Source organism: Epinephelus moara, chromosome 17 (genome assembly GCF_006386435.1).
Source record: "Epinephelus moara isolate mb chromosome 17, YSFRI_EMoa_1.0, whole genome shotgun sequence".
Lineage (NCBI taxonomy): Eukaryota > Metazoa > Chordata > Actinopteri > Perciformes > Serranidae > Epinephelus > Epinephelus moara.
Window position 1 is genome coordinate 7,773,977 of NC_065522.1, and position 17,464 is coordinate 7,791,440.

A 17,464-nucleotide genomic window follows, 5' to 3' on the forward strand; every position below is an offset into this window, starting at 1 on the left:
TGAGCTATTCTGGTCGTTTTTTTATTGTGTTTTGTGTAAGTGATTGATTTTGATGCTGAGTAAGCCTAAATGCATTTCACAAAGCTCTTCGGCACATTTTTAGCACCTTGGGATGGAGTACTAGAGGTGGTTGGTGTTTCTGAAAGGATATGAACAATAGCTCAGTGTAACATTACATTTATATTCACTGTTGCTGCATGCACCACAACCTCAGTGCACCCATGAAGTGTTTGTGCTCTTACTGTGATTTACAGTTTAACTTATTGACTGTTGATATAGAACATGAGGATAAAAACTAGAATGTAAAGTACTGTCTAAGTTTTAAAAAGATCTAATATTCTGGAGGAAAATAGGCTTATTTTCTCTTACTTCCGACAGAGTGTGTATAAGACATTATCTTTTTAAAAAAATGCACTTTTTAAAGTTTGTTCGTGTGTTCAAAGCTACTGAAGATGAAAGTAATGTGACTAAAATGAAATGGAGGAGGTGCAGTGCATCAGAGGCAATGTTTTAATAGAAAATCATGATAAAATGTTGCAACTTATTTTGGTGTTTGTTAATGCAGCACGGTACATTAAGTACAAACACAAGTCTACAGTGTCGACACTGTGAGTAGTCACACTCTGAGAGGTGTCACAGACTATTTAAAAGTGACTGAATTAACAGCGCTGTGCACCCGCTGGAAAAAGAAATATGTGTGCACATCCCGTAGCCCAGTTTTACCCTGTTTATATCAGCGACTGTTGAACAAATGCACTGTGCACCAAATGACAGTTTACAGTGGTATATTGTACTGGCCTTTGCTAGAGGAGTGTCTGTGCTATAAATTTAAAAGCATAGTGAGACTTCACAAATTATAGCCCTAAATCACAGGTTGAAACTGAATGACCCAGAACGCCTTGACTTTTCTCCTTAAGTGGAGTAATAAAAATATTATTTTTACTCGCCTCATTCATACGGTTATTTCACTGTGGCTCGTTGCAGGCTCACAGCATGGGACTGGGAAATAAGTTCAAGGAGGTGAAGAAGGCCTATACCGAAGCCAACAAACTACTAGGAGACCTCATTAAGGTGAGACATGAAGACAAAACACCAGCAGTGTATCCATGCTACACATTTGCTGCTTGCATAGTATAACATTAGTCTGTTTTGGTAGGTGCCACAGACTGTAGCACAGAGATATATCTGGCATGTATTTGAAATTCCTCCATTAGCATCTCTCACACTGACTGTTTCTGCCAAGCTGCCCTCTCTCCTTACTTGGCTGAGCCAAACAATCCCAGATTAAGGTTTGGTACATCCACTTTTCTGTGCTGTCTGGATCCACTTTCAGCTCCACAGCCTGTTTGACCTTCCATGGCATCCTCAGCTTCTCTGGGTGCTTTTCTTACTCTACCCACACTGTTTTACAGTTGTGCCCTTTCCTTAGACACGTTACTCTGAGCTGGCAAATTCTACCTGTTCTGTATTCTTTTTTCACCCTGTCATTTACCTGGGAGTTTTAACTTTTTATTTCAGCAAGATAGTTTTGTCCAGCACTGATACTGAGTTTTGTTCTTTGTATTGCCCTGTTCTATGCAAAATGTGGGTAGAAACTCCAGTGAACTAGTTCTGGGTTGATTTCCTGAAGGGCACATTAATCGTGGTCGTGGAGAGGGAGCTCTATTGCCAATTCCGCAGTCAACAATTTCATTCTCAGCCTAAATTCACCTCCATCCTGCTTTTTTGTTTTTCATTATCTTTCATTAATTCCTTTGTTTTTCTCCCTTCATTATTTACCATCACAGCTGAGTAATAGATTCATCCCTCTTTCACCGCGTTCACACTCACTCTGTAATTATTTTGTTCTCTAGTTTGCATTCCCTTTCTTTATCAAGCCGCCCTCTTGCTTTTCTTTTTTCACCTTTCTCTTTTTCTCATTCCATTGCTGGCTCACACACATTTATTCCCCAGCCATCTTTCTTATTTTGCTCTCTCTGGATTGAGATTGTCCATTACTCTCTATCTCCCCCTTCTCTCTCTATCTCTCTTTTTTTTTTTATTCTTTTTGTGTCTCTTTCTCAATTTTCCTTCTTGGGTCCCTTCTCCCTTATTTTCTTTCCCCCCTCTCAGTTTTCCTCATCAATTCCTCCCACCATACTCTATCAATTCAATTAAGACTTGGTGGGCTTCACTGCACAAGCCAATGTTGGCTTAATGTGCCTACGGGTCCTGCGATGCTCTCTGTTGTATCCTGTTAGCTTGACAATGGCTGCGTCTCTCACACAGTTGGCTTGTCGATAAGGGAGATAGAGTGTGTTGTCAGATATAGATATAAAGTAGACACACCACACTCTGCGCTGACACTAAGCACAGCAACCATGGTATATACACTGACTATGTCATTCCACGCATGCATGCATCCACAGCACTGCAAAAGCTTCATCAGTGAAGCTCAGAGCTGTGGTTAAAGGATTGTGTTGTCAGAGGACTTAATTTCCACACCACTCATATGAGAAATGTCTAAAAAATAAAGGGTATTAATGGATGTGTCCGTACGCTGCCCCTCCCAACCATGAAAAAGACAACTCCAATTATGTCAGATTTTTTATTTTTGTTTTTTAATGTTTAATCATCATCAAAACATTTGCATAAAAGTGATTTGATTAACATGATCACTTACTTTTCTAAGCTTATTCATTCTCAGTAGTCCTTTTTAGGGAGCCATGTCCTGAATTAAGGAATCAAGATATTTGCACAGGATGTCTGTGAAATGGCAAAAAAAAATTAAGAGTCAGAAACGGACTTATAGGCTCATTGGAATCCACTTACTTCCAAACAACATGGAAAGCAATTCAGGAGACTGTGCGACTAGTCAAAATTGATATCCTAAAATGCTCATCAGCCTGTTTTATAGACCAATATTAAGTCCAGTGTAATCATAACATCAAGCACGCAGTGTAGATTCACCTAATCCATGGACATAATTCATAATTATAAAGGACCTCCGCTCAGCAGAATGAAGGGGTGTAAAAAGATTCATAGTCTCTTGAGTTTTCCTCAGTATTAATGCTGATTTGATTAGTCTGTTGTGAATGTTTGAGGTCAGAAAAACTGTCCTCTGTGTCCTCTTATTTATCATACAGCCATGACGTTTGCATGTACAGTAACCAGGTAGTATGATTAGTGACAGTGGATGTTTGCCACACTGCTCACTACAGTAAAGAAAGTTTACACAGTAAGACTTAGCAAGCTGTTTTTTAAGCCCTTTAACACAATTATCATAATTAGCATATGGAATTATTATTATATAGTCTAACTTATTCTTTATCTTAAGTATTGCAATGTGTTATGAGGCTTATGCTGTTCCCCCCCCCTCCCCATCAGTGATCTCTATTTAAAATGGATGAGTTTGGTTAATGCAGTCAGTGGAGGAGGGAATGCTAAATTAATAACAGAAAACATTTAAAAGTCTGTCTGGTAAAGGAATCCTATAAAATGGAGACAGAACAACAGCTGATGCAGCTGAGCAGTGAGCTGCAGACAGATGGGGATCCTTTCTCGTCTTCATACAAATGTTCTGTAACATGCCGTCATGTATTCTGCATCCCTCGACTAATGCCAGCCTGCCAGTCCTTTCCCCCTCATCGGTCTCCCAGTCACGTAGTGGTGCTCCTGCACAGACCACAGTGTTGTAATATCACCAGAACGCTTTGACGCCAGAGCTGACAAACTCTTTGCCAAAAGATAATGGTAATAATTAATCTCTTCTAGTTCCGGAGCTACTTAGTATTTTTGCTTGAGGGTATATTTGCAGTAGAACAGTCGGACAAAACATACATGAATGGATGGATGCCTACAGGCACTGTCTTTATCCCAAATGTACAATAAAGCTTTCTGTTGTGTGTATGTTTCCATTTTACACAAAGTATTTGCACAACATACCATAAATAACAGTAAAGAGTGTTTGATTGCTTCTTATTACATTATCAAGTCAACAAACATTTTCATCTTCCTGCAAATGGAAAGCATGAGAGTTTTACAAATGGATCAGTTAAGCAGGTGGAAAAAAACTGCTCAGACGATACATATATATATATTTATTTGTAGTGCTGCAAGGAATGATTATCTTCATTATCAGATTACTTTCCTCATATTCGTTAGGTTTATAAAATGTCAGTAAATATTGAAATATGTCCATCACAAGTTCCAGAAGCCCTTGATGATATCTTTAAAGGCATAGTTCAACATTTTGGGAAATGTGCTTATTTGCTTTCCTGCTGAGAGTAAGATGAGAAGATTGATACTTCTCTTTTATGCGTCTGAAGTCTTGTCGTTGCCATTAGGTTGCCTGGCAACCAGCAAAGACTCCACAAAGTCAGAAGTCAGCCAAGAAATAGTCAGGCACATAACTGCCCGTCAACCAAAACTACAACATACGACCTCAATTTCAAAGAAGTTGGGCCATTGTCTAAAACATCAATAAAGACACAATCCAGTGACTTGCAAAACTGTTTCAATTGATTATAGTACAAAGACAAGATATTTGATGTTCAAGCTGATTAACTTAACTTTATCTTTATCTTGATCTACATAGACACGGAATTTGATGCCTGCTACTGGCTCTAAAAAAGTTGGGACAGGTGCATATTTATCTCTGTGTGACATCACCTTTTCTTTTAACAACATTGGGAACTGAGGACACAAATTTCAAGCAACAAAGTTCTGAAAGTTTATGTTTTCCCCATTCTTGCTTGTTATACATCTTAAGTTGCTCAACATTGCCGGAAAACAATGCAATGTAAGGAGCTCGAAAGTTCCTCTAGGGCAGACTGGGGAGGTGATGGATAGGTCAAACAAACAACGGACTTTCACCCAGGAGCCCCGCTGTTTGCTTCCTGTATTAGTGTTGTTTAGCCGAACCATGTTTTTTTCTAAACGTAACCACGTGTTTTTCTTTTCGCCCTAAACCTATCTACTAATAAAGGTAAATATGTGGTGTTTACTGACATAAGTTTATTTTGAAAAAGACTGAATGCATCTAAAGAGCAGAAAGTGTACACTTCTGTGAAAGCGGAAGTGTAAGACGCTATGCATGCAATCGGCATAAATCAACATGGTATCCAAGAATGTCAACAACAGACTCACCCAGGATACCTAGCACATCAAATGTAATTTAGTTAGTGTAGTGTACTTAATGTACTTTTGGACAAAGACGGGTTAGCTGTTATCCTCCCCTGCCTCCAGTCTTAATGCTAAGCTAACCAGCTGCTTGGCTGCAGCTTTATGTTGCACATCTTTGAGAAGCTTTTTGCTTAAAAGAAAATTTATTCCAGTTAATTTTCTGTTGGCTAATAGAACCCATTTCTTTTAATTTCATCATAATAAAACAGACTAACCTTTAGTTTCGTTATAAAAAAATCCTAAAACTGTCATCAACTTGCATACAGCTGGAGCTGTAGTTTTCCAACTTTCTAATGCCTCTTCCCCCTTTATTCCTCTGCATTTAACTTGCACTCCTTTTTTCTGTTTTCCTCCCCGTTCCTTTCTTGCTCAGCTTCATCTGTCGCAACATGAGCGTGTCAATATAAGGAGGACAAGTTGTATTTGTGTGTGTGTAAGTCCTGTCTTCCCCTTTCCCTAACTTACTCTGTCACTTTCCTTTTGCAATTACAGGCACGTATTCACTCACCTCCACACTCCTAAAACACACACATACACACTCAGTGTCTCTTACTTGGAGGTGGAGCACCTCCTTGTATTGCCTGTGGGGCTGCAGATGTCTATTGCTCTTGTCTGTTTGCCTCTGTCTCTCCTCCCCATCGCTTCATCTGTCCATTCCTTTCTCCCTCACCCTCTCTTAGTCTTCCTGTCGCTCTCTTCATCATCCTGTCTGCTGTCTCTCCCTGCTCTACCTCTCTGCTTTCATTTCTTCTCACCTCCTCCTTCATGGCTCCCTCCCACCTCCCCTCATTTCGATTAGACTTCCTTCATGTATCCCTAATCTTTCTATCGTTTCTCCGCTCCTCCCCCTCTCTGAGTCTCTCGTTATCGCTCCTCTCTCCTGTCTCCTCCTCTCCTGACAGGTACCATTCTTCACTCTGCTCCTGGCTTTGCTGGCTAGCATTATAGAGTGTGTGTGTATGTGTGTTTATTGTATTTGCCTTCCCCTCACACACACACACACACACACCCGCACAAATGCACACACACTCACACTGTTCTGGATGATATAATCCTTTGCCCATTAGGGGAGTTCAGGTTTGGATAGAGTTGCATTTCAAAACAAATTCAAGCAAAGTACACAGACGGATGACACACACAGACACACACAAAATCACTTCCATTCCTTCACACACATACACACACTCCGCTGTACCAGCTTTCTACTGCCAGGAGTGTGGAGTCATGCAGGACCACTTAGTGAGAGCTGTACATTAGTGAAAGTGAGAAAGATGGACAGAAGGCAGAGGAAGAGTAGTGTGAGAGAGCCAAGGAACATGGAGGTAGTAGGAATAGAAAAAGCCAGTCAAAGTGGAGAGATGGAGGTGGACGAGGGTGGAACAGGTCTTGTGTGTCAAGTATGATAATATGAGCCTGCGTGAGGAAGTACATAAGGTTACAGATGAGTTTAAGTGGTGGTGAGAGAGACATGGAAGGATCAGAGCGCTGAGTGCTGCTGCATGCAGAGAAACCGAGCGATATTACTGAATATAAAAAAGGTTTTTAGATGCATCTGTCTAGTAATTCATATGTAAATTATGTCATATTAAATATAGTAAAGCAGAGCTGGAGTGAGAAATTTTGATAATATGCTGAGTATCTTAAAGTCTTCTTCGAAAATGACATGCCCATTAATTTATTTGAGAAATAGATAATGACACTGGTTGGTTTGATTTGATCAGTCAGACATCCAAAAGTGGCTTGGGAATTTCTACAAGACTGTAAAGTATCTGCCTAGTATATATGAGTGGAGATGATTTTACACTGCAGCTATACAGCACTTGTTGTGGTAAAACTAGGAGGATGGTATCAAATCTCAGTTTTTAGCCACACTAACAGTGTGACACAAGGGATGGCAGTGTTGGTTTGTTGGTCCACTTTGGTCCAGGCTAACAGATCTCGACACCTACAGTATAGATTAAATGGATGAACTTCAGTGCAGATATCCATGATGCCCAAGCATTATGTTCTGGGGTTGTCTGGAAATACATACCTACATGTGTCCATCTATCTGTCCCATTCTCAAGTACGCCTTTAGGGAATTTCTTTAAATTTGGCACAACAAACTGATTAGATTTTGGTAGTCAAAGGTCACAGTGACCTCACAAAACACCTTTTTGGCCATAACTCAAGAACTCATAGGTTAGTCATGACAAAATTTCACACAAATGTCTTCAAAAATATGATGATAAAGTGATGGCATTTTATATCCAAAAGGTCAAAACTTTACTGTGACATCGTAATATTCTACATTAGTCAATGTCATATCTCAGAACCAGGAGGGAAGACGTTTGGTCAGATACTGAAATGGTGACTCTAATCTTTGGTGTCCACCTTGAACCTGTGCTAAGTGTATAGATCTTCTGTACTGCTGGGTTGAAGATGTGTGTGAAGTATACACATTTTAGAATATGAAGCTTCTTTGTCAAAGCATTGTCATCTGTCATTGCTACATATGAGTCTGGACAGACATGGATGTAAACTTTAACTGCAATTTTACTGTTTCATGGAGGCATACAAGCACAAGGCAACAATTCTAGTTTAATCTTGTGCCACCAAAATTTTAATTTTATTCAAATATCTCTACATCTATAAGATGGTTCGGCACAAACCTTTGGTGCAGAAGTTCTTATTACCCAGAGGATCAATCCTTTGGGGTTCTCCTGACTTCTCTTCTTGTGCAAACATCAGGACAAAATTTCAAGTTGTCAAACTAATGACATTCCTATTGGCCTCAGCTGTACTTTGTTTTATTTCACATGTTGACCTCTCTGCTAGGGCGGCACGATATGACGGAAACATGCATGCAATATCACAGCCATAACGTTAAATATCGCGATAACAATAGTACTTGAAATAAACAGATATTAAAGTGCACTCAGTTCTACCTTTCTGCTGCTCTCAGTATACTATTAAAATAGCACAAATTGCTTGTTGAATTAATTAAAAAAAAAAAGGAAATTATGTTCAGCATTTTTTTATTGAACAAATTGAACATTGAACTTAACCCAAAAGACATCAATAAAAAAAGAATGAGTCACTATTTAAAGTGTAGTTTTCTACTTGTACTCTATTTCAGCTGACTTAAAAAATCTGAGTGCATTGTCACAGCCTTTTGCAATGTGTTTATCACGCTAGTTGACATTCTGATGAAGGTTAAAAAGACGCTATACTGTGCAGCCCTACTCCCTGCTTACATCATCTTCACAAAAAATAAACACTGTAAAACATAGAAAAATTCCTCTAATAATGGTTGTTTTTGACACCACCCTGTAGCCAGTTACTGTATGCACTTCATCATGACCTCTAAAGACCAAAAACTAATTTTTAAACTCAACTAAAAATTTGGATTCTTCAAAATGAGCATTATAGCCCCACAAAGCTGCCGGCATGGCTGTGAACTAGTTGTCTGCAACTTGCCTTTTCTAGTGGATTGGGTTTTGTTCAGGGGTTCAAGAAGCAGATTACTTGCATTAGTCCAGGTGTTGAAAACACAGCAAATGAAGTTGTTTTTGTCTGGCTCCAAAATTAACAAGTATGGCATAGAACATTTCAAAAGCTAAGCTTCCCCTTCTATATGTAATGACATGGTTGACAGTGTGATCTGTATAAGACAGAGGTTTTAACTTCTGACATAATGACACCATCCCATTAGTTAGACTGAGAGCGATCAGCAGTGAGGAGTGAAGAGTCTGAGCTGAGCTACACACAGGAACAGAGAAAATCAGATTTTTCTAACCCCGCACAACCAGGGTGTCATTTACCTCACTCCTCGTCTAAAAATATAGGAAAGCTCACACATCATATAGAGCTCACACATCGTTGGAAACAAAATTTATTTTTCCTATGTGTGAGGCAGCCAGCGAGAGCTGGAGATGGGTTATTCATCAACAGAGATTGATAATGAGAGTAACACTCTTGACTGTGGATCATGGAAAAAAGGAGTATTTGGCAGAGAGATGTGAAAAGAGGGATGGATGCAGGATGGAGGTGATTCATGAAAGAGTAAAAACTCAACATCTTGGCTGTTACGGTGAAGACAGAGGATAGTAGTTAAGCGAGTTAGAGAGGGATGGCGTAAGAAGGATGGTTCATGAAGACAGATAATAAAGAGAAGAGTAACAATTTTTAACTTTGCAGTGGAAAAATATGAGAAAAATGGACTCTGGAGACAGAGAGACAGAGGAAACAATAGAGAATGGGAGACACGCTAAAGGTAGATGGGGAATGCACAGTCACGCTGCTTTCTTGCGTTTCCGATAGATTTTGAGGAACTCGGCAGTGAGCTTTTGTTCCGCAGCTATACCAAGTTAATGGCCTCTCCAGGGATTCCAACAGCCCATTCAAATCTCTTAAGCTTTTCTGTAAATAGTCGTTCTGTTAAAGCAATGTATCATTATCGCCTCTATTCACAAACCCAATCAAACTGAGCTTTAGGTGTTGCGGCGGGGACCTGCTGAAGGGAAGTGCGCACTTGTTTCAATCAGCGGGAAGCATTTCTTTCTTGTATCTCGCTGGGAAAGGGCTGATTTGCTTGTGAGGCTCCTTTGAACATTTGTGAAGTGGTTGTGGACTTTAACAGGCATCTTGGGCTGTTTTTAAAGATGTAGCTTTTCACTATGTGATTAATTGCAGTGACAGTTTTCAAAGAGCTTGTGCCGTAACAATCAGAATACAAGTCCTTGTTCTGTTTGTTGAGTGTCAAAATAAAATTTCACAGTGGAAGGAGCTATTTCAGGTGCCATAGACAATATGGGATGACACTTTGACAGCTTATATAGTATTAACATAGGGTGAGATGCTAACTACAACTTCCATAATTCATTTAGGCAAGAAAAATTAATTAATCAAGGTTTGAATTTCTGTAACAGTACGTGGAAGCTACAGTTTGTGATGCTGAGAAAAGTGAAACACGATCTACACCTAAAACCCATTCAGTTTTAACTTCTGGATCAGTTTTGCATGAATGCAGTCAGTGGTGGAAAAATTATTCAAGGCTTTAACTTGAGTAAAAGAAGCAATACCTCAGGGTAAAATTATTCCAGTATAAGTAAAAGTCTTGCATCTAAAATCTTCCTTAAGTAGACGTACAAAAATATTAACAGCAAAATGTATTTAAAGTATCAAAAGTTAAAGTACTCATTAGGCAGCTGACCCTGTCAGTGTGACATAATACTACAGGGTTATAGTAGGTATGCATTATTGTTTAAGTCGCATTTTATACTGTTTGTTTTTTTAATCTGTTACAAGTCATATATTATGAACTGAGCATATCTCTTGTATGTATAACCTTGATCTGAAAAGTAAAGTAGCTAAAGCTGTCAGCTAAATGTAGTGGAGTGAAAAGTACAATATTTGACTCAATATGTGAATGGAGCGGAAGTAGAAAGTATCAGAAAATGGACATACTCAAGTAAAGTACGAATACTTCAAACTTAGTTACAATACTTAAGTAAATGTACTTAGTTACTTTCTGCCACTGAATGCTAGTAACTGGAGGATCTTTCAGCCAGATCAAGTCTCTCAAGAGACATCTGCTGAATATCTTGGTGCAGAGATTACAGTACAAACCTCTGCAGAAACTGTGCACAAAACTCATGTAACTGGGGGCGCCCCGGTGGTCAAAGGGTCAAGACACTGGCCATGAACCATCAACCAACCAACCATTGCGTCCAGCCAGGGACCCTTTGTTGCATGTCAATCTCCATCTCTCTCTCTTCCTTATTTGTTTTGGCTGCTAAATATATTAGATGTAATATTCTGTATGATTTAGGACCCGAATGTTGTTTGATATGCATATGTGTCCTGAAAGATATACTATGCGGAATATTCCTGAAGAAAACAATGTCTAGCCTCATTCAAAAGTAACCTTCTCAATCATCACTTATTAACTACTCTCAGTGTGCTGCAGTGTAGTTTTCTGCAGAGACTCAGCCTGTATTTTCTTATTTCTCAAATTTTCAGGATGTTGATGGGTGTGTACCCCCGCAGTGCTCTGGTGAGCTAGGGACTTGATTAAAATGTAGCAATAAGGGGGCGATCTCGAGCTCAACTGGAGTGTGCGCCTCATGTGGGCTGAGTTCTTGCAGTGGCACAGGTTTGATTCCAACCTGTGGACCTTTGTCATTCTAGAGATGTCTTATAATAAAAGGCAAAACAGACACAGCACAGAAAAAATGCAAATAGCGAGGTGAAACGCCCAACGAGAGTGAATCTGTGGTTGACCTGTACTTTCACTTTTGCTGCCGAGCGTGTCTACAAACGGTAACTGACAATCCTGCATCGTTTCCCTTTAATATGGCTTTGACAGGATACTTTTAAACAACTTACTTCAAACTTAAATAAAAGCTGACATCACAACACAAACACATGTATGCAAGACTTCCCGTTAATCTGTGTGTTCTGGGGGCATGGGTCATGAACTATCCTGGTCATTCGCCTGGCAAGGAAAAAATATACTATAATGGAAAATGCTTTAGTACACAGTTTATCTTTAGGTGTAGCACTCTGTTCATTAACACCGATGTGTTACTGTGGCACTGATGGCATTTACCATCTACAACAAGTTAGAATGAGGTAGTTGGTTGTCCTGTCATCTCCAGAGACCAAATGCTCACTCACACACACACGCGCGCACACACACTTACACACAAGTTGGACTATGCTTGTTCAAAGACTAAGGCAGTCTCGGGAGATGTACCTCACAAGCACCTCCTTCTCAGGGGAGCTGTGGTAATCCCAGCGCAGCATTTGTGGATGAGTGCATGTCTGTGTACTTCACGTCTCATGCTCCAATTTGGCATCACATCTCTTAGAAGTGGATGCGAAGTTCTCTGTTGGGGAATTTTTTTAGGGAATGTCAGTTTGATCTATATTCGCTGATTCTTTTGCTTTTTCTGTCCTCTCCTTGCCATCTGATATCAGCAGAGTGGACTAATTGCCACATAAATAGGCATCTTGTTGTGCCTATAGGCCCATTCTTTGTTGTCTCGTCCTTCAGCTGTCAATGCTTAAGTTTACAGCTGCTTTAAACCATGAGTCACGCTCATAAACAGGACACTTGCCCTCTACTGGTGTCTCCAAACTGTGACACAAGTGTTAAATTTGAAAGCATTTGGCTCCTGAGATGAGACTGAGTCTCTGTTGTCTGTTCACATTAATCACCCTTTGATCGCATTTTATAATAAAGCCTTCAGAATCGAGTACAACCAGGAATATCTGCGAGAGACACAAAGTTAGCCAGGTTTTTTATTGTTAATGAGTCATTAATTGACCCCTCATTCTCTTTAATGGTCCGAATATCAAATGGCAGTGAACAGGAAGCCTTAAATCTGTCTCTCCATTCATTACAATAGTAGACTAATGTGTGCAATTTGATATTTGCATCAGTGTCCTGTTCGCAGTCAAAAAAAGACTCCACTTATCACCATTATGCTAATAGGGATCGCTATTACCATAATGATATGCCATTATAAATAATGAAAGAATGAATACATGTGATTTTAATGAATGTTTTCCTCGCTCTTTCTTCTTCCCTCTGTATTTCCAGGTTCATTCTGTTTTCACAGAGAAGACCTATGTAGGTAGATTTGGCTGCCAAATCAGAAGATTAAAGAGACTGTATAGATGTAAACATCTTTTCATTTCTCATTCTCCTTCCTCGGCCCTCCCTTTTCTCTGGGTCACTCCGTACTTAATCTTCACAGACAGCATCTTCATTAAAACGACGCTGTCACCACTTTCTTCTGTTAGTGGAATCATTGTGGATGTGCATTTCTACCTGCACGCTGCTGACAGGGAACCACACAGCAGGACTTTACAGAGAAAAATGGTGCAGGCCCGGCTAACAGCTGCTGCAACCTCTGCTTTTTGGAATGAAACTAAAAGATTAGACCATAGCAAAGTGTAATATTATCCAGAATAGATTCTCTGTGTGGGTTTTTCTGATGTTTGTCAGATTAAAAGGCCAGTGGTCACGTACCAGAGAGAAATAATACCACCGCTCCTGGTCCAAAGCAAACTGAGATATCATCTGCTTGCAGAGAGTGCACTCTAATATCTTGTGCTCAGTCTGTAGTGAAATAGAATATCTTACTGAGGACCAAACTGAGCTGATATTAGCCCTTCTCTTCATCCTCCACCCTCTTTCTTTTCCCTCAACAAAAGAATTGATTCAACGTAGACTGTCACACATACATTTGGTTCTCACACCTCTGTCTTTCCATCTCTCAGGTGACTCCATCCTCTAAGATCGTGGGTGACTTGGCCCAGTTCATGGTGCAGAACAACCTGACCAGGGCAGAAGTGGAGGAGAGTGCAGATGAATTGTCCTTCCCCCTGTCTGTGGTCGAGTTCCTGCAGGGATACATCGGGATACCACATGGAGGATTCCCAGAGCCGCTCAGATCTAAGGTACAGTAGCTTGTCCTGTATGCAAAGGCAGTTTAGGACCCCCTAAGATCAGTGTAACTCTAACATCTACTGAGGTAAACAAAACCACAACCGTCATTAGGATGACGGACACCAGCTCAAACTTATTTTTTAGTCTTTGTTTTCTTCACTACTTCCTTAACTAGTAGTTTTTATGTAGCCAACGCAAACACATGGAGGAGAGCTTTCTGGCTCCAGTTAGAACCTAAAATTCATAACATAAAGGCACATGTGTACCCACAAGTGCACACACACACACACACACACACACACACACACAAACACACACACAAATTCTGTCACACGTTTGGTTACATCAGACAGCTGCAAACGGTGAAGAAAACCGTGATATTGCTCTGTCCTCTCATCTCCTCTCCGTTTCTTTACCTCTGTCTACTTCTCTTGTCTCCTCTTGTCAAGACAGCAAACAGCAAGGGAGAGACTCTCATGTGCATCAGGGGCCAACAGCCTCAAGTCTCCTCGGGAGAGTCGCATGAACACACACAGGCATGAATAGAGGCAAATTTGTCACATTCTCCCAAAAACCTGCTGACATATTGGCATACTTGACATTTCACAAAAAGTCAGACTGTATTTTTCATTTTTTTTTTACAGAGGGAGAAAACTAGGGGATGTTTTTCCCCCGCTAACATCCACAGATGCTTCATAATGTATTATCAGTGGACTGGCTGGCACATAAAATGTGAAATATTCGGTGTGAGACCTTGTCTGCACGTTTCCATAGGACACTGAAATATAAGTAAAGGAGAAATAAAATATAATTAGTCATCTACTTTCTGCCCCTTTTTAGCTGGGCTACAACAAAGCAGGGGCCCTTGTTAGGGTGGGAATGTCAAACCCTGTTGTTCAGGATGTGGGCCAGCAGTTCTGGAAAGGTTTGGAGAACCAAAATGAGCACAGCAGTCAAGGAACTTGGTTCAGAGCTCTGCTTTTGGCATTAGTATACATCAAACACAAGTCATCAATACAAGAACAAAGGACTGACTTGAAGGAGGGGTCCCCAGTCCACAGACAAAATGCCAAATTATTTCAACAAGGGCTTTAAATACTCCCAGGTTAGACTATTACAACTAGCATGGGTATAATTAAACAGACAATTAAAGCTATTACAAAAGTCACTTACATCAGTCTTTATGGAGGCCCTTAAGATGTGCAATAACACACACTTCAGGCTCGAGTTAATTTTACTATCACTGGTAAGAAATTAAATACAAAAAGAAAACCCACTGCTACCTCCCCCATCCCCAAGGTCCCATTTGGTACAGTCCACATACCCAGAACTCTAATGGAGAAAGAGGTACTTATGTGCATGTGTTCATGAGAGCACCATCCTAAACCAGGAAGAGGACCTCGGAAAAAAACACTGATGAGAAATCAAAGCGAACAAGAAACAATAAAACAAATACTGGTATGAAAACATTCTAAATTTAGCTAATATTAAGTATTAATCAACCAAACTGGATCGTAAGTTTAGATGATAAACACGTGTCACGTAACAAAAACAATATATTTAACTAAACTAATGAGATTAAATGAACTTTGCACCTGACCGGTGAGGGAGTGAGCGGATCTCCCTCACAGCCCTATCGACGCAAATGTCTGTGATTAGGTCACAGAATGATGCCATAGACACCACTGACTCTTCCTGTAACAATGTGGCCACAGTTTAGCACACTGACTGTGCTCAGTCTGGCCATATGCTGCGTTTCAACCTGTTGTAGTCTCGTGTTTTTGATGAACTGAAATTTAGCTTATGATCATTTTCCCCTGCCCTGTCACGTTCATCTTCATTTTAGCTTTGCACTCCTTTCATGATTTAGTTGCAGGTTAATGAACCTGTCCGTCCGTTTATTTGTATATTCATCCGTCTCTTTAGTTACTGTTTCTGCCTCACATCTTTCCTCCTCTTTGTTTACCTCTCTGCAAAACTAACTCCTGATGTCCTGTCAGCCTTATCATCAAGTTGTCCTTTCTCTCCCTGTCTCTATAAACTGTGATCAAATATGTGTCATTTAGCTTCCCAGGCAGTCCCACCCTTGCCAATCACAGTGATTTGTTTTATTGTTTTTGTTTTGTTCTGACATACCCCATACAACCCCAGTGTCCGCTAGCTCTCTGTTAGTGTCTCTCAATCTGTGTCATGTCTCTCAAAACTGTGGCATAGGAGTCTTTCTGTTAAACAAACACAACTTTGGACAACTTCTGTGTTCATTCAGATATTCAGGATTCCTTTTTTTATTTTCAGTCAACACTGGAATACTTTGTACTTTCTCAGCAACCCACCCTAGATATTTAATGCACAAACAAAAAGCAGCTTTTTCCACACACAGCTTATGAACTAATTCCCTCCATCCCTCTGAGTCGGTTAAATTCAGAGTTCAGCTTTGGTCCAAATGATTTTTGCTCTCCCCTCACAATGTTTTCGTTTGCGCTTATTGTGTGTGCCTGTGTTTACACGTGAGCTGTAAGTCTGAGACAAATATGATCAAATTTACTGTCACCCACTGAGTATGTTGGAGTGCGTTTAGAGTATAAATCAAAATAATTGGTGTCAAGCTCATGTAAATTAGATAGTAAGGGAAAGTAAAACATGACTTTATTTATTAAATTATCATCCCTGTTTTTGTTGTAGTTTGCCTCATGTCAGGCACTGACCATCATTTACTGCTGCTTCACTGAATCGGTTCATCTTACTAATGTTGGAGTGATTATTGGAAGCTCCAGCATGCATTTGCATGCAAGCTCAGACACACCACTACATTGCTGCATGCAAAACCCATGACATATCTGCATCCATGTTTACTGTAGCTGAAGGTTAATTTTGCATGTTAGTAGCAAGGATGAAGTCATGTTTCTGTAATGATCTTTGCTGGCATTAATTAGTTGGCAAGCATGTTTTCACATGCATTAATTTCAGTCTCATATACTGTCACAAATGCACACAAGTTATTTGCATGCAGTGGGAAAACTTTTCAAGACACCAAAAGGAAATTGAGGCGTTTCCTCATCTTAGTTCTGTCACGCTCAGTTCATTTGCAGCATGGGTGGACAGAGAGAGTGGTCAAGGGAGAGGAAAACACAAAAGGCAGGAAGGCAAAGGAGAGGAAGAGGGAGACTGTGGGAGGATAGATGAGGAGATGGGGTAGAGGGAGAGAATAAGGAGGCCATTGGAAAGAAAGTGAATTCAAGAAATAAGATTATTGTCAAAAAAAATCCAGCACATCCCTCAGAGGCACTGCACTCGGAAAGAAAGGAAGAGGGGGAAAAAATCTGTGACAATAAAAAAAAAGAGAGAGAGTGGAGTGTGTTGTTGAGTAGCTTTAAGAGGAATGAGGAGAAAAAGTAAATAACCTTGAAGGAAGAGTTTGTCTTTCCTTCATTTGTAAACGTAGACGCACTCGCTCACTCACTCACTCACACACACACACACACACACACACACACACACACAGAGTCACTATTTGTCCTCGTCTCACACTTAAACAATCAAGCAGTTTAGGTGTAAGACATCCTCAGAGGATGCAATGTTAATGAGCAGGGGGCTCAAATGAGCCTGCCATCTTTGAAGTGTCTTTCTCTCACACACAAATGAGTCAGCTATCTTTGAACTGTTAGCTCTGTGACTAATAGCATTGCACCGGGCCCTTTGTCTGGAGATTTCCGCAAGGCACACACACTCGCTATCATAAATGTGCCAACATGTTAAACACACACAAAGACTAGAACGCGGTAGCACACACATATGCAAACATAACATGAATATATGCACATATATTTACAGTATGTATGCACACAGGAGACATATAATCAG

General features: G+C 40.1%; 1 protein-coding gene across 1 annotated transcript in view; it reads left to right on the top strand.

Moving 5' to 3' along the window:
* pcxb (pyruvate carboxylase b) overlaps positions 1 to 17,464 on the top strand; it is a 345,950-nt gene that overhangs the window by 300,149 nt on the left and 28,337 nt on the right. The window contains exons 21-22 of the mRNA XM_050067843.1: positions 985 to 1,071; positions 13,435 to 13,614. Coding sequence (XP_049923800.1) covers positions 985 to 1,071; positions 13,435 to 13,614 — 267 coding nt within the window. The remainder of the gene's footprint in view (positions 1 to 984; positions 1,072 to 13,434; positions 13,615 to 17,464) is intronic.